The sequence below is a fragment of the Rhinopithecus roxellana genome, chromosome 17, assembly GCF_007565055.1.
Source record: "Rhinopithecus roxellana isolate Shanxi Qingling chromosome 17, ASM756505v1, whole genome shotgun sequence".
NCBI classification, from domain to species: Eukaryota; Metazoa; Chordata; class Mammalia; order Primates; family Cercopithecidae; genus Rhinopithecus; species Rhinopithecus roxellana.
Window position 1 is genome coordinate 87,132,178 of NC_044565.1, and position 19,313 is coordinate 87,151,490.

Consider the following 19,313-nt stretch of genomic DNA (forward strand, 5'->3'; position numbering starts at 1 on the left):
TAAAAAAATTACTTCGTTTCATATTTTAGATAATGGGGTTATAAAGACGGTCAGCCATATAATAGGCTGGTAATTTTTGTGTTTGCCAGTATTATATTATGCTAACTTCTTTGTTTTCCATTGTAAATTTTTTCCTGCTCTAAGATACCCTGTCAGCTATCTCTTCTCTTCATTAGAGACTATAGGAATTTTTTAATTCCCAGAGACACCTGGAATAATCGGTAGAGCTTGTACAATTTAGTTTCTAAAGTGCTAAACCACAATAGTATTTCACATATATATGTGAAAAGTGGTTCACCTCTTTGTGCTGAGATGGTATATAAATACATCAGTACTGTCAGTATTCCATTTTATTTTTTCTAGTATACATTTTTTCATCCTTTTTATTTGAACAAATGAACAAAAGAGAAATACCAAATCATAACCCATCTTAAAGCATTTTGTTTCCTCAGCTTCAATTTTATAGTATAATATGTGGGTCAAATCCTGACCTGCCTTTTACACAGTGACATGCAGTGTATATAACATAAAGCCAATAAAGTGAATGTTGTATTTACATATAGATATGTTAAGAGTGATCTGTTGTGATTCAGTTGTTAACTTTTTATGCATACTGCAGCGTAGACCAATTATGACCTTTTGTACATTAAAGTTTTATTTCTGTTTTCTGGAAGGTTCTTTGTACTTTGCTGTTGCTGATTTTTTATGAAATTTAATTTAGAAATAATCCTGAAAAGATTAATGACAAGTATTAAAAATAATAATCATTGATTCGCATAGTAGTTCATTTGTTATAAAATTGAAATATGGCCTTATGTACTGGAAAAACTGAAAATTTTATGTTTTGTTTGGAAATGCTCCAGGAGTCTTAGAGTTGAAGTAGAGTTTTAATTAGCATTTTATATTGTGAGAAAAATAAGAAAATATCTGCGTTAGGTCTGTTGTGGACTGCAAATTTTAAACAGATGGTTAAGATTGTTCCTGTAAACCTGCTTCCCTTTGAAATATTTGTGTCTGGAAATTACTTAGTTTTGCACTATCTCTGGGACCACCACTCACTTAGGTATATATTTGCCTTTGGATAAATTAGAAAAGATAGACCTCCATGGTTGGACACAGCCCCATTTATTCTGGTCATTCTGGGAACCTTCAAGCAGTATTAAAACCATACAACTGACAATTCCTTTCTAGTTTTTGTGTTAATAAATATATTTAGAATAGGATATTTTATTCTTAGGATATTATAGTGCAGACAAGACACAGGCGCAATATTAAGGTTTTAGTATTATTGCCTTCTTTCTGATGAATGTCTGTTTACAATTTGGGATGGGGAAAATGTTTTTTTTTTTCTCTTTTAAGATTGTTGGGGTTTTATGGATTGTAATGCTAATAATAATACTCATAGTATAAAATTCAGTACATTATAGAAATATGTTTAGTATTGCTATTATTGTTAATATGTTTGGTTTCGGTTTTTGTTTTTTAAGAATGCTACACTGCAAGCAGAGAAGCAAGCGTTGAAAACTCAACTGAAGCAACTTGAGACACAAAACAGTAATTTGCAGGCTCAGATTCTTGCACTTCAGAGGCAGATAGTGTCATTGCAGGAACAGAATACCACTCTTCAAACGCAGAATGCCAAGCTTCAGGTTGTAATATAATATTTTGGGAATATGCAACCAAACTCTTGAATTATGCTATTAAAATAAGGGAGGGTAAACATGGAAACATTGTTTCTTAGCGAATGAACTTAAAGATAAATGAAAATGTTTTTATTTAGTGCCATGCCAAACTTTCACACATCAATTTTTAAAATGTCAAAGGCTTTAAATATTAATAAATTCAGTCAATACATCTAAATAAAGATAAATTATATTTGTGGTCTTTCTACCATTTCATTAAGTTGATTGTAATAAATTAGGTAGAAACCCTTGTTTGAGAGTATGGTTGCAGCATACTATTCCTTATTTCATTTGTATAGCTTTTTTTATCAGTTTAGTTACTGGAAAGCAGGACAACATGAGAATTTTGTCTTTAGACCTGTCCTAAGTTCAAAGGATCTATCTTTCACTTAATACCGCCAGTGTCTTTCCAAACAGAATATTCAGGTGGGGAAAAGTTCAACTCTGAAACCTCTTAAAGAATAGAAACAAGTTCCCTCCCTGAATCTAAGAATTCTTCTTTCTGTGACTTTTTTTTTTGATCAGCATCAACACTGTGTTTGATAAAGAAAATATTTATTTAATTTGGACTCTTGAAAAATTTCCACAAGTAATTTTTCACTTCTATCAACTTCTATCACCAAATTGGAGAAATGATAAACTAGCACTTCAAATTCTATACATTTTCATTTGTAATATAATAAAATGGTTGCTAATCACCTTCATTTAAAATAAATTCAACCCAAAACATAAAATACATATATATGTCTAATATACACACGCACACATATACATATGTATGTGTGTATTATAATATTTCCAAAAATCAAAATTAAATGGTAGCCTTATTCTTTGGGAAGCTAAAATCAAAATCTTCCCAGTATAATGTAAATTTATCTGCTGTGATTCATTTAGAGCTTTCTTTAACATTGTAATCTTGTATTTTGAAAAAAGAACGTGAACTATTTTTCTTATGTCTGATAACAATACGTATTCTTATAGGTTGAAAATTCCACCCTTAATTCCCAAAGTACCTCACTTATGAACCAGAATGCACAACTCCTAATCCAGCAGTCTTCCTTAGAAAATGAAAATGAATCTGTAATCAAAGAGCGAGAAGACCTAAAATCTCTCTATGATTCTCTGATCAAAGATCATGAAAAGCTGGAACTTCTTCATGAACGTCAGGCTTCAGAGTATGAATCTCTTATCTCTAAACATGGAACTCTGAAGTCTGCCCACAAAAATCTTGAGGTGGAACATAGAGACCTTGAAGACCGGTAATTTGTTTGATATTTTGTTGTACTGTGAATTTAAAATGAATTTTCTTCAAGTAGTATAATAAATTTTATATGTTAAACACATCTAATGTTAGTTTACTTAGGAAATTTATATAAATTTACATGTGTTTTAAATGATATTAATTACTCATTTCCTTCATTTCTAAAATTTCTTTTTTGTAATTATTATAAACCAAATGCCTTTTTTCCCCCAGTTACAATCAGTTATTAAAACAGAAAGGACAATTGGAAGATTTGGAAAAAATGCTCAAAGTAGAACAGGAAAAAATGCTGCTTGAAAATAAAAACCATGAAACGGTAGCTGCAGAATACAAGAAACTTTGTGGTGAAAATGATAGGTAATAAATACATATTATATATAACAAACATTTTATGTAGAAAGTATATACATATATATGTGTGTATATATATTTTTTATTATGTATTATTTCTTACATCCAAAATACATACTGCCCCTTTGTAGTACCAAGCATAGTTTGAATTTAGAATTTTACAAAATAAAATAGGCAGGGTGCGTGGCTCACACCTGTAATCCCAGCACTTTGGGAGGCCGAGGCAGGTAGATCACCTGAGGTCAGGAGTTCGAGACCAGCCTGACCAACATGGTGAAACCCCGTCTCTACTAAAAATGCAAAAATTAGCCAGGTGTGGTGGCGTGCACCTGTAGTCCGAGCTACTTGGGTGGGTGAAACAGGAGAATTGCTTGAACCTGAGAGGTGGAGGTTGCAGTGAGTCGAGATCGTGTCACTGCACTCCAGCCTGGATGACAGAGTAAGACTCCCATCTCCTAAAGAAAAAAAAAAAGAGAGAGAGAGAGAGATAGGATCTTGCTCTGTTGCCCAAGCGGAAGTTCAGTAGCTCGATCATAGCTTACTGCAACCTCAAACTCCTATGCTTAAGCAATCCTCCCACCTCAGCCCCTCAGGTAGCTGGGACTGCTAGCACACACCAACATGCCTGGCTAATTTTTTAAATTTTGTTTTAATTTTTAGTTTTTGTAGAAATAGGGTCTCCTGTGATCCCCAAGGCTGCTCTCAAACTCCTGGCCTCAGGTGATCCTTCTGCTAGACCTCCCAAAATGCTGGGATTACAGATATGGACCATCCATAACCAGCCAGTACTTTCTTACTAATACTTGAAATTTTCAGTACCTACACTTCAACATATTTAAAGACTAAAACATTCTTTTCCCAGTGTGGAGATGGGCGGATGGGAAAGGGAAATTAAAAATTATTTTCAAGGGAAAGGTACTCAGAATTTTTAAAAATCTAGTTTTTACAGAATAGAAACTGATTTTTGATAAGTTTAGTAACTTGTAAAACAGTCTTTTATTCTAAGTATGTCTTAATGTTATTTATATCATTTCATATTGTATAAATTATACCAAAAGCTATTAAGATAATCTAATTATATTTCTGTGATTTCTAATTATAGGTTGAATCGTACCTATAGTCAACTTTTAAAAGAGACTGAAGTTTTACAAACTGATCATAAAAATTTGAAAAGTCTTCTGAATAATTCCAAACTGGAACAAACAAGATTAGAAGCTGAATTTTCAAAGCTAAAGGAACAATACCAACAACTGGATATTACATCAACCAAACTGAATAACCAGTGTGAGGTGAGCTTTAATAAGTTTAATCGCTGTTTCCTTCATTTAGGCACCAAGACATGCCTAAGAAATAAATGACTATATTACAATGACAATACTAGTATATATTTAGTGGTGTATATCTAAAAGAATTTGGTCAAGGATCATTGAAACCTACACGTGATTCAGAACAACTTCCCATATCATTAATTACAATCTTTTAAAAAGTATTAGCTTAAACTTATGTCCAGAGTCTTTGAAAATTGTAAAATTATTCATTTAATGAAAAAATGTTCACACCTGGCGTGAAATTATAAACCAATAGAAAAATTAGTTAGAAACAACATACAACTAATTATTACCCAACAAAGCTCAGAAAGTAGTTCATTTTACCTATGATTTATGAAAGTCTAAATAAATTGTAGTTAGGATGGTATACCTCTAGAATGGTAGAGTGAGGAATGCAGCAAATCAACTCCTTAAGAAACAATACAATTGGACATAACTATTAAAAACAACAATGTTGGGACTGTAGAACACAACAAGGGCATATAACAAATTGAGAAGCATTTATTAAAGCAAAACTATTCAGCCCTGGGAAGGAACTGTGATTGCCTGAGGCATTTTATCTTGGGGCTTCTCCCATTCCTCTTCTCCTTTCCTGGTTCCTATACCTGGTAGTTTTGACAGAGCATAGACAGGCTATGAAAACCAGCAGTCTTTCTACTGGAGGAAACTGACTTGATTTGGAACAGAGCATAGCAAAGCCCCATGCCTGGGAGAGTTGTCAAAGGTCAACTCTTAGATAGCTTGAGGTTGAAATATTGGTTGGGGCAAGTAACAGACCAGTGAACTAGTCAAAAATTAAAGGATTTTCAAGAAATGAGTCAGCCTCAGTGGGTCTTCATAAGATCCCACATGTCACTGGTGGTCCAGAAAACTGTTCGAGAGAGACCAGAGAGGGCCCTAGCTATCTATGCATCCCTGGCTAATTCTCACAACTTGGGTCAAATGTTAATTATTGGCTGAGGGCTAAGTCATATAATGACATGATTTAGTGGAGGTGGAAAAAACTAATCTATAGTATAAAAGGTTGAGGTAGTAGTTAACCTTGGTGGGAAGGGATAGTGGTTGGAAGATAGCACAGGTGTTTCTGGAATACAATTAATGTTCTGTTTCTTGGTCCAGGTGCTGGTTTAATGTAGTGTTCACTTTGTGATAATTCATTGAGCTCTATATACACTTAAAATTTGTTCTTGGGCCAGCCACAGTGGCTCACGCCTGTAATCCCAGCACTTTGGCAGGCCGAGGCGGGTGGATCACCTGAGGTCAGGAGTTCGAGACCAACCTGGCCAACATGGTGAAAACCCATCTCTACTAAAAATACAAAACGTAGCCGGGTGTGGTGGCACATGCCTGTAATCCCAGCTACTAGGGAGGCTGAGGCAGGAGAATCGCTTGAACTTGGGGGACAGAGGTTGCAGTGAGCTGAGATCGCGCCACTTCCCTCTAGCCTGGCCAAAAGAGCGAAATTCCATCTAACAACAACAAAATAATTGTTCTATTTTCTTTATATATGCTTTATCTGTTGTCTATTGACACCGATAATGCTCTTTAACAATGGAGAAGACCATCACATGAAAACAAAAGAAAAATCAAAGGTCAGAAGTTGCCTCCCGCTACCTTTACCCGCCACATTTGGGTGAACGAAGCTCTTATGGAAACAGGGCGCAAACGAGTGGAGAAAAGAAAGGAAAAAGAATAAAAAGTACAAGGAAAGGCCAAATGGAAGACCCAAAAAAAAGTGAATCGAAAACGAGATTAGATCAGAAAAACAGAAGTACTCCACATACTCAGATCACGGAGCCTAACGATGAAATAAATAAAACGGCAAAAGCAAGACAAAGAACCAGAAAAGAATAAGCATAAATCTTGGAGAACAAGTGCATAACATACAAGAATAGAAAAAGCTATAGAAGAAAAAAAAAAAAAAAGGTATCTCGACTAGGAAACTCGAAAATCATCTATAAGACGCAGGGTCGCAAGGCAAAGAAATAAATCACAAAAATGAGAAAGAAAAAACAAAAAAAAACAAAGTAAGGAACACCGGGTTGATAATCAAACAAGGGGAGACGTGCAACTGAGAGGCCATGCTCTTTATCTGGAAAAAACTATAAATAATTTTCTTTTAGGATCCTTAGTAGTAATGGACAGTAAACACTTCTTTTTGCCTAATGAGTCTGAGTTTGCTGAGCATCTATACTAATCTACTCACTGCCAGGGGTTTGCTCCTGCATCTGTAATTAGCTGGCATGTATGCTGAGGGCTGGCTGGTCTATGGTGGCCTCATCGGGATAACCCTTCTCTGTTCCATGGTCTCTCCATCCTCCAGCGGGGCTCTGAGAGTCTGAGTGGAAGTCCACAGGCAACTTGAGGCCTAGGCTTGGAACTGTTACACCATCACTTCCACCACTTTCTCTTGGCAAAAGCATTCCAAATTCAAGAAGAAGGGAAATAGATTCCACTTCTTTATGGGAAAAGTGAGAAGTCACATTGCAAGAGGGCATAGGTACAGGGAAGAAAATAAATTCATTCAAATAAATCTACCATGTATGTTATGTTTCAATTTAACAACATACAGATAAATATAGTATGATATTCACAGTTACAGATCTAGATGGTTGTTTATGATTATAGTATCATTCTCTCTGATTTTCTCTCTACCTTTTGAAATTTTTCAAAATTTTTTTTTCGGGGGGGAGGTGGGGTGGGTGGTGTAGGCAGGGCAGGTATGTGTTATTTGCTTTTGCTTTTTTAATACAGATCTCTGGGCTCTGGTCGAGACCTGCCAAATTTGAATGCTCGGGCCCAGAAATCTACTCTACAAGGGATGCCAAACTTTTAGAATCACTACTTTGGGCCTTCTGAACTTCTGTTTGAACCTCTGGCCTAGCTAAGGCATATTTCCAGTTTCTACTAATTGCGTACAAAAGGCCCAATGCTGCTGGCAGCCCAACTACTAGTAATGCCAGCTGTTAATACCAACTGTTGACTAAATTACCTGATTTCCCTTGATCAAGCCACAAAAACTACACACAGACTTTTAAGGTTTCTTGAAAACAGTGGATGGATGCCGGGCACGGTGGCTCACGCCTGTAATCCCAGCACTTTGGGAGGCTGAGGTGGGTGGATCACCTGAGGTTGGGAGTTTGAGACCAGCCTGACCAACATGGAGAAACCCCATCTTTACTAAAAATACAAAACTAGCTGGGCATTGTGGTACATACCTGTAATCCCAGGTACTTGGGAAGGTGAGACAGAATAGCTTGAAACCGGGAGGCGGAGGTTGCAGTGAGCCAAGATAGGGCTATTGCACTCCAGCCCGGGCAACAAGAGTGAAACTCTGTCTCACAAGAAAGAAAACAGTAGATGAGGAAATTATGAGACATACTAAGTACTTAGTGTGTGCTATACACATGCTACTAGATACTTTACATATATTAATTAATCCTTGCAACAGTCTTGTTGCGTGGGAGCTATCCTCATTTCATAGATCTGAGAACTAACTTGTCTAACATTTCATAGAAATAAAATATTAGATATTTAAATCTAGCTTTTGGACTGTAAGTTAAACCATTTTAAAGACAGAAAGCAGTGTTTGGGGAGTTAGATAATTTATTATATATTAGACCCAGTGTTTGTGAGAATTAAGAATATATATTATGTGTGTGTGTGTATATATACACATATGTACGTATGTATGTGTATATATATACATAAACACACACATATATATCATGTAACCCAGTGCTGTAGGTGTCATTGTCACTAAAATAATCATGCTCTGATAAAAGTACAATCATCTAATTGTTCAAACAGTGGAACACTTAAATCTTTGTGTAGTACTTCATATTTTTCAGTTGATTTATGTTAAATGTAAATGTTTTTTTAAAAAAATGTTTGTGTTTAAACAGTTGCTAAGCCAACTTAAAGGAAATTTAGAAGAAGAAAATCGACATCTACTAGATCAAATTCAGACATTAATGCTACAGAACAGAACACTTTTGGAGCAGAATATGGAAAGCAAGGATCTTTTTCATGTTGAACAAAGACAGTACATGTAGGTACCAAATAATTTTGCACTCTGAAATATGTTATTCATGATTTTATCATTGCCATACCCAGTGGCAGAGAAAATTCATGCTAATTTTTATTGATTTTCAACATTATTATTTCAACAAATATTTTTGAGTGCTTATATTCCAGGCACTCTCCTAATAATCAGAAATACTAACATGAAAACACATGAATCTTGCTCTTAAGAAATTAGTAATATAAAGTGAGAAATACAAATAAACATTTAAATACAGTAATTCTATAATGGAAGTATATGTAGGAGGCCATAGAAACATAGCACATATAGGGGCAGGAGTATCTTAGTCTGGGAGAGGCAAGGTGAACTTTCCAAAGATGAGACTTGAGCAGAGACTTATGGGTTCAATAGGAATTTGCTTGAGGAGGCATACCAGCCCAGGAGAGCTGCAATACAAAGTCATGGAGGTGTGATGTCAGTATGTTGTGGTGTGGTATAGGACCTAAAAATTAATTGTTCTTTCTGGAGCAAAATTGAGGAAAGGAGTAGTGCAATAGAGAAGTGGCTAAACAGTCAGGACCCAGTTTACAAAGGTTGTTCTATGCCATACAAAGGAGTTGAGATCAAGCTGCAAGACGTGTGAAAGAGAATTGGCAAGGCTTAATTATTGGTAAATTGTGTCTCCAGAGAGTTAAACAATCTGTTAACTTCAGATTTGGGCCTGTGCGGCCCAGTGGGTAGTCTTTGTATTACTACAGGATGATTCATCTTTACTCAATAGATCTCTTTGCCCCACAAATGAGAAGCACCACAGTATAATAGAAATAGCACAGATGTTGAAATCAGACAGCTTCTAATTCATGTCCCAATTCATCCACTCACTAGCTATGTGACCATAGACAAGTTACTTCATTTCTCTGATCATTAGTTTCTTCTTCTCTAAAATAGAGATGACACTTACTTTCCAGATTATTCAAGGAGTGCATGAAGTAGTATGTCTGTGCCTTTCAGACTTGATGTACATAAATAGCCAGGGTACATGTGAAACCAGGATACATCATACATTTTTCTGAAGCACCAGTCTTACTAAAAAATTTCAGTCAGGGAACATTATTTCTTTATTAATACACAGGTGTATCATGGAACAAAGGCAGAAATTGTGTAAACTTTCAAAGTAAATGTAAAACCTCAAAGAAATTTCACATTTGTGGCTGGACACCTTGGGCTCCACCTTTAGTCCTTTCAGTCCTTTCTAGGGTATATATTCCTTTACTTGCTTTCAAAAGAAGCCTTGGTTTAGGTTAAGAAGCTTTGAGTATATATAAAACTTTTGACATTTTGAGTCTCCTGTCCCTTAAGCAGAGCCATTATCCAAAGCTTTGTTGTCTTAACTATTCTGACCATTGGTGACTAATACATTTCCAGGTGAAAGTGCTTGTGTCCAAATAGTTGACTTCCAAAAATTATTATCTATTATGACTTACTGAATTTAAATTACAAATATCCATCTTACATGTCAGACATTTCTAGCTAAATGCCTCTGTCATATGGCCCTAGCAGGATGGCAGTGGACAGGTAGTACTGAGATTTTGGAGGTTCTTAATGATATTTCAACAAGTAAAAGGAAAAACCAACTGGGAACTACGGCCTCGTTTACAACTTTTCAAACGTCAACTCTTCTGCGGGCCTCAGATCCAAGCAGTTTGTGAATGATAAATGTAGGCTGTGTGCTGTTTGTGCCGTGGTATAACTGTTGGCAACATCTGTTCACAGGGCATCTTCTACAGAATCTCGAGTCAGTTCTCCTAGTCTCCCACACTGTAATTCAGCCTTCCCTCTCAAATAGACTACCCCATTTCTCCTGAATGTTTTTACTCCAACTTTTTTTTTTTTTTTTTTTCCAGTCTTGCTTTGTCAGCCAGGTGGAGGGCAGTAGCACAATCTCAGCTCACTGCAAACTCCCCCTCCTGAGTTCAGGCGATTCTCCTGCCTCAGCCTCTCGAGTAGCTGAGACTATAGGCAAATGCTGCCACACACTGCTAATTTTTGTATTTTTTGTAAAAACAGGGTTTTGCCACATTGGCCAGGCTGGTCTCAAATTCCTGAGCTCAAGTGATCCACCTGCCTCCACCTCCCAAAGCACTGGAATTATAGGCCTGAGCCACTGCGCCCTGCCTTATCTCCAATCTGTCTGATATATCCTATTCCATCATTGGGTTAAAGTACTTTAAACAAAGATTTCTTACCACTTTGTAATGAAACTTGCAATACTTCTGATTTCCTACTGAGCAGAATCTAAAACCAAAACTCCCTACTACTTCTCTCAGCCTATAACGTTCAAGCTAAACATAACTTAGCATTTTTTTAACTTCCTACACTGCACCAACATATAATTTAGCATTCTTATCTTTCCTTTTCAGCCTATCTAATAATGGCCTTTTTCTTCATGGGGATTTATTTCGTGATCTAAGATGGATATATTTACCTTCCTGTTGTACTTGCACAGTGTTTTATTTTGGTACTGCTACTTCCTTGGATTATATAGTCATTTTATATATATATATATATGTGTGTGTGTGTGGTGTGTGTGTGTGTATGTATGCATACACACGATATTATATGTTATATTTATGGTTATATCTTCTTTCTCCTATATTATAAACAAAGCTATTTATTATTCATCTTCATATATACCTCATGCCTTCCTCACTGTAAATGATCACAAATGTTTCTTAAGTAAATAGTATTCTTTGGCATTGTGGGGTTTTCTTAGAGACATTACTTTGGTGATCTTTGATGTTTATGCAGTAAATACATCTACGAGAATATAAAAATGAGACTTAGGATGTGATGACTCATGCATTGCTGGAGTCAGGAAATGATTCTCTACAAGTACATCAAGCCTAAGTAATTCTGCCAAAAAGAAAAAAATCTATTTGCATGAACATGTGTTTGCAGGATTAGTCGTTATATCTATAATTATAAGCAAACTATCCAAATATTTTTATTTTTTGCTAATATAAATTGTAATAGATCACCTTTCTTCCAAAAAGGAAAAAAAAAGTTGTAAATTTTTAAAAAAGGAGAAACATGGAAAAATTCCCATTGTTAACTACCTGATAAAATCTTAGTTGCCGACCATGGTATCTGTATTTTTTAGTTTTGGGGAGAAGTTAGATCACAGTCACAAAATAATTTAATATTCGTAGCTTTACAAAATATGATGCCTGTCCTAAAAGGTAATTTTTATTTTTATAGTGATAAGTTAAATGAATTAAGACGTCAGAAGGAGAAATTAGAAGAGAAAATTATGGATCAATACAAATTTTATGACCCATCTCCTCCTAGAAGGTACTATTAACCAAATTTTATGAATTCTTGTTTTGAAAAAAAACCGTACGTTATTTCTAATATTGTGATGACTTCTAATTTTGTGAAGGATTTGTATGTTGAATTTTAAACTGATAACAATTTTTAAAATTCTGTTAGGAGAGGCATCTGGATTACTCTAAAAATGAGAAAATTGATAAAGTCTAAGAAAGATATTAATCGGGAACGCCAGAAATCTCTAACATTAACACCTACCCGCTCAGACTCCAGTGAAGGATTTCTTCAGCTCCCTCATCAAGACAGTCAAGATAGTTCTTCAGTAGGTTCAAACTCTTTAGAAGATGGCCAGACCTTGGGGACCAAGAAAAGCAGCAGTGAGTGCTTAAACTCTTTAAACATAGTATTGACTTTTAGAATCCTTTCTAAAGACTTTTTAAAACTTCAGCAGTCCTTTGGGGGAATAGTCTGATGAGTGGCATTTATTTTTAATTTCATATCATAAAATTAATTGTGTACTGCATTATTGTACAGCCACACAATTTTCTGAGGTAAATCATACACAGATATACTATCATTTGGCCAGAGGGGTAAAATATTGCAGAAAGAAAGTTGAAATAAGAGCTGGAATACCTCTGCCACTTGCTATTTCTGTTAATATGGGCAAGCCTTTTACCTTTGCTTCATACTTCACAGAACAGTTGCAAGGAGCAAGTGAGAAATATGAGATGTCATTTTCATAATTATGTATAACTTAATCAGAATAATAAGGCATTTTATAATGAAGTTTCTGCTCATATACTTTGATGGTGTCACATTGGAGCACAGTTACATTTGGGGAAGCAAAGAAAAATAGGTATGAATTTGAAGGGGTGTTATTCAATGATTTAGAAATTACAGAAGGTTAAGAAAATTATTGAAGGATTTCTTGGTAAGGGATCTACTAAAATAGAGAGGTGCTGGCGGGCACGGTGGCTCACACCTGTAATCCCAGCACTTTGGGGGGCTAAGATGAGTGGATCACCTGAGGTCGGGAGTTCGAGACCAGCCTGACCAACATGGAGAAACCCCGTCTCTACTAAAAATACAAAATTAGCCAGGCGTGGTGGCTTATGCCTGTAATCCCAGCTACTTGGGAGGCTGAGGCCGAGATTGCACCACTCCAGCCTGGGCAACAAGAGCGAAACTCCGTCTCAAAAACAAAAAAAAAAAAAAAAAGGAAAGAAAATACAAAATTAGCCTGGTGTGGTGTTCTGTGCCTATAATCCCAGCTACTCAGGAAGTTGAAGCAGGAGAATCACTTGAACCTGGGAGGCGAAGGTTGCAGTGGGTCAAGATTGCACACTCCACTCCAGCCTGGGTGACAGAGCAGGACTCCGTCTCAAAATAAAATAAAAATAAAATAGAGACGTGGGGGCCAGTCACAGTGGCTCACACACGTAATCCCAGCACTTTGGGAGGCCAAAGCAGGAGGATCACATGAGGCTAGGAGTTCAAGACCAACCTGGGCAACATAGTGAGACACTGTCTCTATTATTTAAAAAAATTAGGCCGGGCACGGTGGCTCATACCTGTAATCCCAGCACTTTGGGTGGCCGAGGTGGGTGGATCACCGGAGGTCAGAGTTGGAGACCAGCCTGACCAACATGGAGAAACCTGTCTCTACTAAAAATGCAAAATTAGCCGGGCTTGGTGGCGCATGCCTGTAATCCCAGCTACTCGGGAGGCTGAGTTAGGAGAATCGTTTGAACCCAGGAGGCGGAGACTGAGGCTGAGATTGTGCCATTGCATTCCAGCCTGGGCAACAAGAGTGAAACTCTGTCTCAAAAAAAAAAAAAAATAGTTGAAGAGATAAACATTTGTATATAAACTTGTGATGTAATTTTCTATTACAAATGTAGAAGTACCACATTATAATATGCTCTATACAATTATAACCTTTTGCCCTTTCTAATTCCGCTGCGGCCATGGCTCCAGTGAAAAAACTTGTGGCGAAGGGGGGCAAAAAAAAGAAGCAGGTTCTGAAGTTCACTCTTGATTGCACCCACCCTGTAGAAGATGGAATCATGGATGCTGCCAATTTTGAGCAGTTTTTGCAAGAAAGGATCAAAGTGAACGGAAAAGCTGGGAACCTTGGTGGAGGGGTGGTGACCATCGAAAGGAGCAAGAGCAAGATCACCGTGACATCTGAGGTGCCTTTCTCCAAAAGGGAAAAGTGGACAGTTGAATTGACATCTTCACACTTGGTGGTGATTGCTTTGTTGGTGTGGAGATTGCTTTGTTGGTGTGGAGCACTGTCACAGTGCTCCTTTTTTGGAGATGGTATTTGAAATATCTCACCAAAAAATATTTGAAGAAGAATAATCTACGTGACTGGTTGCGCGTAGTTGCTAACAGCAAAGAGAGTTACGAATTACGTTACTTCCAGATTAACCAGGACGAAGAAGAGGAGGAAGATGAGGATTAAATTTCATTTATCCGGAATATTTTGTATGAGTTCTTGAATAAAACTTGGGAACCAAAAAAAAAAAAAAAAAAAAAAAAAACAATTATAACCTTTTTTTTTTTTTTTTTTTTTTTTTTATTATACTTTAAGTTCTAGGGTACATGTGCATAACGTGCAGGTTTGTTACATATGTATACTTATGCCATGTTGGTGTGCTGCACCCATCAACTCGTCAGCACCCATCAATTCATCATTTATATCATGTATAATTCCCCAATGCAATCCCTCCCTCCTCCCCCCTCCCCCCTCCCCATGATAGACCCCAGTGTGTGATGTTCCCCTTCCCGAGTCCAAGTGATCTCATTGTTCAGTTCCCACCTATGAGTGAGAACATGCGGTGTTTGGTTTTCTCTTCTTGTGATAGTTTGCTAAGAATGATGGTTTCCAGCTGCATCCATGTCCCTACAAAGGACGCAAACTCATCCTTTTTTATGGCTGCATAGTATTCCATGGTGTATATGTGCCACATTTTCTTAATCCAGTCTGTCACAGATGGACATTTGGGTTGATTCCAAGTCTTTGCTATTGTGAATAGTGCCGCAATAAACATACGTGTACATGTGTCTTTGTAGTAGACTAATTTATAATCCTTTGGGTATATACCCAGTAGTGGGATGGCTGGGTCATATGGTACATCTAGTTCTAGATCCTTGAGGAATTGCCATACTGTTTTCCATAATGGTTGAACTAGTTTACAATCCCACCAACAGTGTAAAAGTGTTCCTATTTCTCCACATCCTCTCCAACACCTGTTGTTTCCTGACTTCTTAATGATTGCCATTCTAACTGGTGTGAGATGGTATCTCATTGTGGTTTTGATTTGCATTTCTCTGATGGCCAGTGATGATGAGCATTTTTTCATGTGTCTGTTGGCTGTATGAATATCTTCTTTTGAGAAATGTCTGTTCATATCCTTTCCCCACTTTTTGATGGGGTTGTTTGTTTTTTTCTCGTATATTTGTTTGAGTTCTTTGTAGATTCTGGATATTAGCCCTTTGTCAGATGAGTAGGTAGCAAAAATTTTCTCCCATTCTGTAGGTTGCCTGTTCACTCTGATGGTAGTTTCTTTTGCTGTGCAAAAGCTCTTTAGTTTAATTAGATCCCATTTGTCAATTTTGGCTTTTGCTGCCGTTGCTTTTGGTGTTTTAGACATGAAGTCCTTGCCCATGCCTATGTCCTGAATGGTACTACCTAGATTTTCTTCTAGGGTTTTTATGGTATTAGGTCTAACATTTAAGTCTCTAATCCATCTTGAATTAATCTTCGTATAAGGGGTAAGGAAAGGATCCAGTTTCAGCTTTCTACTTATGGCTAGCCAATTTTCCCAGCACCATTTATTAAATAGGGAATCCTTTCCCCATTTCTTGTTTCTCTCAGGTTTGTCAAAGATCAGATGGCTGTAGATGTGCGGTATTATTTCTGAGGACTCTGTTCTGTTCCATTGGTCTATATCTCTGTTTTGGTACCAGTACCATGCTGTTTTGGTTACTGTAGCCTTGTAGTATAGTTTGAAGTCAGGTAGCGTGACGCCTCCAGCTTTGTCCTTTTGACTTAGGATTGTCTTGGCAATGCGGGCTCTTTTTTGGTTCCATATGAACTTTAAAGCAGTTTTTTCCAATTCTGTGAAGAAAGTCATTGGTAGCTTGATGGGGATGGCATTGAATCTATAAATAACCTTGGGGAGTATGGCCATTTTCACGATATTGATTCTTCCTATCCATGAGCATGGTATGTTCTTCCATTTGTTTGTGTCCTCTTTGATTTCACTGAGCAGTGGTTTGTAGTTCTCCTTGAAGAGGTCCTTTACATCCCTTGTAAGCTGGATTCCTAGGTATTTTATTCTCTTTGAAGCAATTGTGAATGGAAGTTCATTCCTGATTTGGCTCTCTGCTTGTCTGTTACTGGTGTATAAGAATGCTTGTGATTTTTGCACATTGATTTTGTATCCTGAGACTTTGCTGAAGTTGCTTATCAGCTTAAGGAGATTTTGGGCTGAGACGATGGGGTTTTCTAAATATACAATCATGTCATCTGCAAACAGGGACAATTTGACTTCTTCTTTTCCTAACTGGATACCCTTGATTTCTTTCTCTTGCCTGACTGCTCTAGCCAGAACTTCCAACACTATGTTGAATAGGAGTGGTGAGAGAGGGCATCCCTGTCTTGTGCCAGTTTTCAAAGGGAATTTTTCCAGTTTTTGCCCATTCAGTATGATATTAGCTGTGGGTTTGTCATAAATAGCTCTTATTATTTTGAGGTATGTTCCATCAATACCGAATTTATTGAGCGTTTTTAGCATGAAGGGCTGTTGAATTTTGTCAAAAGCCTTTTCTGCATCTATTGAGACAATCATGTGGTTCTTGTCTTTGGTTCTGTTTATATGCTGGATTACGTTTATTGATTTGCGAATGTTGAACCAGCCTTGCATCCCAGGGATGAAGCCCACTTGATCATGGTGGATAAGCTTTTTGATGTGCTGCTGAATCCGGTTTGCCAGTATTTTATTGAGGATTTTTGCATCAATGTTCATCAGGGATATTGGTCTAAAATTCTCTTTTTTTGTTGTGTCTCTGCCAGGCTTTGGTATCAGGATGATGTTGGCCTCATAAAATGAGTTAGGGAGGATTCCCTCTTTTTCTATTGATTGGAATAGTTTCAGAAGGAATGGTACCAGCTCCTCCTTGTACCTCTGGTAGAATTCAGCTGTGAATCCATCTGGTCCTGGACTTTTTTTGGTGGGTAGGCTATTAATTGTTGCCTCAATTTCAGAGCCTGCTATTGGTCTATTCAGGGATTCAACTTCTTCCTGGTTTAGCCTTGGGAGAGTGTAAGTGTCCAGGAAATTATCCATTTCTTCTAGATTTTCTAGTTGATTTGCGTAGAGGCGTTTATAGTATTCTCTGATGGTAGTTTGTATTTCTGTGGGGTCAGTGGTGATATCCCCTTTATCATTTTTTATTGCATCTATTTGATTCCTCTCTCTTTTTTTCTTTATTAGCCTTGCTAGCGGTCTGTCAATTTTGTTGATCTTTTCAAAAAACCAACTCCTGGATTCATTGATTTTTTGGAGGGTTTTTTGTGTCTCTATCTCCTTCAGTTCTGCTCTGATCTTAGTTATTTCTTGCCTTCTGCTAGCTTTTGAATTTGATTGCTCTTGCCTCTCTAGTTCTTTTAATTGTGATGTTAGAGTGTCAATTTTAGATCTTTCCTGCTTTCTCTTGTGGGCATTTAGTGCTATAAATTTCCCTCTACACACTGCTTTAAATGTGTCCCAGAGATTCTGGTATGTTGTATCTTTGTTCTCATTGGTTTCAAAGAACATCTTTATTTCCGCTTTCATTTCGTTATGTACCCAGTAGTCATTCAGGAGCAGGTTGTTCAGTTTCCATGTAGTTGAGCGGTTTTGATTGAGTTTCTTAGTCCTGAGTTCTAGTTTGATTGCACTGTGGTCTGAGAGACAGTTTGTTATAATTTCCGTTCTTTTACATTTGCTGAGGAGTACTTTACTTCCAATTATGTGGTCAATTTTGGAATAAGTGCGATGTGGTGCTGAGAAGAATGTATATTCTGTTGATTTGGGGTGGAGAGTTCTATAGATGTCTATTAGGTCCGCTTGGTGCAGAGATGAGTTCAATTCCTGGATATCCTTGTTAACTTTCTGTCTCGTTGATCTGTCTAATGTTGACAGCGGAGTGTTGAAGTCTCCCATTATTATTGTATGGGAGTCTAAGTCTCTTTGTAAGTCTCTAAGGACTTGCTTTATGAATCTGGGTGCTCCTGTATTGGGTGCATATATATTTAGGAGAGTTAGCTCTTCCTGTTGAATTGATCCCTTTACCATTATGTAATGGCCTTCTTTGTCTCTTTTGATCTTTGATGGTTTAAAGTCTGTTTTATCAGAGACTAGGATTGCAACCCCTGCTTTTTTTTGTTCTCCATTTGCTTGGTAGATCTTCCTCCATCCCTTTATTTTGAGCCTATGTATGTCTCTGCATGTGAGATGGGTCTCCTGAATACAGCAGACTGATGGGTCTTGACTCTTTATCCAGTTTGCCAGTCTGTGTCTTTTAATTGGAGCATTTAGTCCATTAACATTTAAGGTTAATATTGTTATGTGTGAACTTGATCCTGCCATTATGATATTAACTGGTTATTTTGCTCGTTAGTTGATGCAGTTTCTTCCTAGCCTCGATGGTCTTTACATTTTGCCAAGTTTTTGCGATGGCTGGTACCGGTTGTTCCTTTAGGGCTTCCTTCAGGGTCTCTTGTAAGGCAGGCCTGGTGGTGACAAAATCTCTAAGCATTTGCTTATCTGTAAAGGATTTTATTTCTCCTTCACTTATGAAACTTAGTTTGGCTGGATATGAAATTCTGGGTTGAAAATTCTTTTCTTTAAGAACGTTGAATATTGGCCCCCACTCTCTTCTGGCTTGGAGAGTTTCTGCCGAGAGATCTGCTGTTAGTCTGATGGGCTTCCCTTTGTGGGTGACCCGACCTTTCTCTCTGGCTGCCCTTAAGATTTTTTCCTTCATTTCAACTTTGGTGAATCTGGCAATTATGTGTCTTGGAGTTGCTCTTCTGGAGGAGTATCTTTGGGGCGTTCTCTGTATTTCCTGAATTTGAATGTTGGCCTGCCCTACTAGGTTGGGGAAGTTCTCCTGGATGATATCCTGAAGAGTGTTTTCCAACTTGGTTCCATTTTCCCCCTCACTTTCAGGCACCCCAATCAGACGTAGATTTGGTCTTTTTACGTAATCCCATACTTCTTGCAGGCTTTGCTCATTTCTTTTTCTTCTTTTTTCTTTTGGTTTCTCTTCTCGCTTCATTTCATTCA

At 37.2% G+C, this 19,313-nt stretch overlaps 2 protein-coding genes across 2 annotated transcripts in view; both read left to right on the plus strand.

Moving 5' to 3' along the window:
- The window catches only part of LOC104660219 (girdin-like), a 131,602-nt gene that overhangs the window by 98,133 nt on the left and 14,156 nt on the right, over positions 1-19,313 (plus strand). Inside the window, 7 exon segments of the mRNA XM_030921233.1 lie at positions 1,488-1,649; positions 2,664-2,941; positions 3,157-3,300; positions 4,397-4,583; positions 8,528-8,673; positions 11,905-11,997; positions 12,136-12,350. Coding sequence (XP_030777093.1) covers positions 1,488-1,649; positions 2,664-2,941; positions 3,157-3,300; positions 4,397-4,583; positions 8,528-8,673; positions 11,905-11,997; positions 12,136-12,350 — 1,225 coding nt within the window.
- On the plus strand, positions 13,911-14,519 carry LOC115894277 (60S ribosomal protein L22-like). Its single transcript, XM_030921234.1, has 2 exons — positions 13,911-14,188; positions 14,293-14,519. The coding sequence occupies exons 1-2, from the start codon at positions 13,941-13,943 to the stop codon at positions 14,438-14,440; spliced, it is 396 nt and encodes a 131-aa protein (XP_030777094.1). The 5' UTR covers positions 13,911-13,940; the 3' UTR covers positions 14,441-14,519.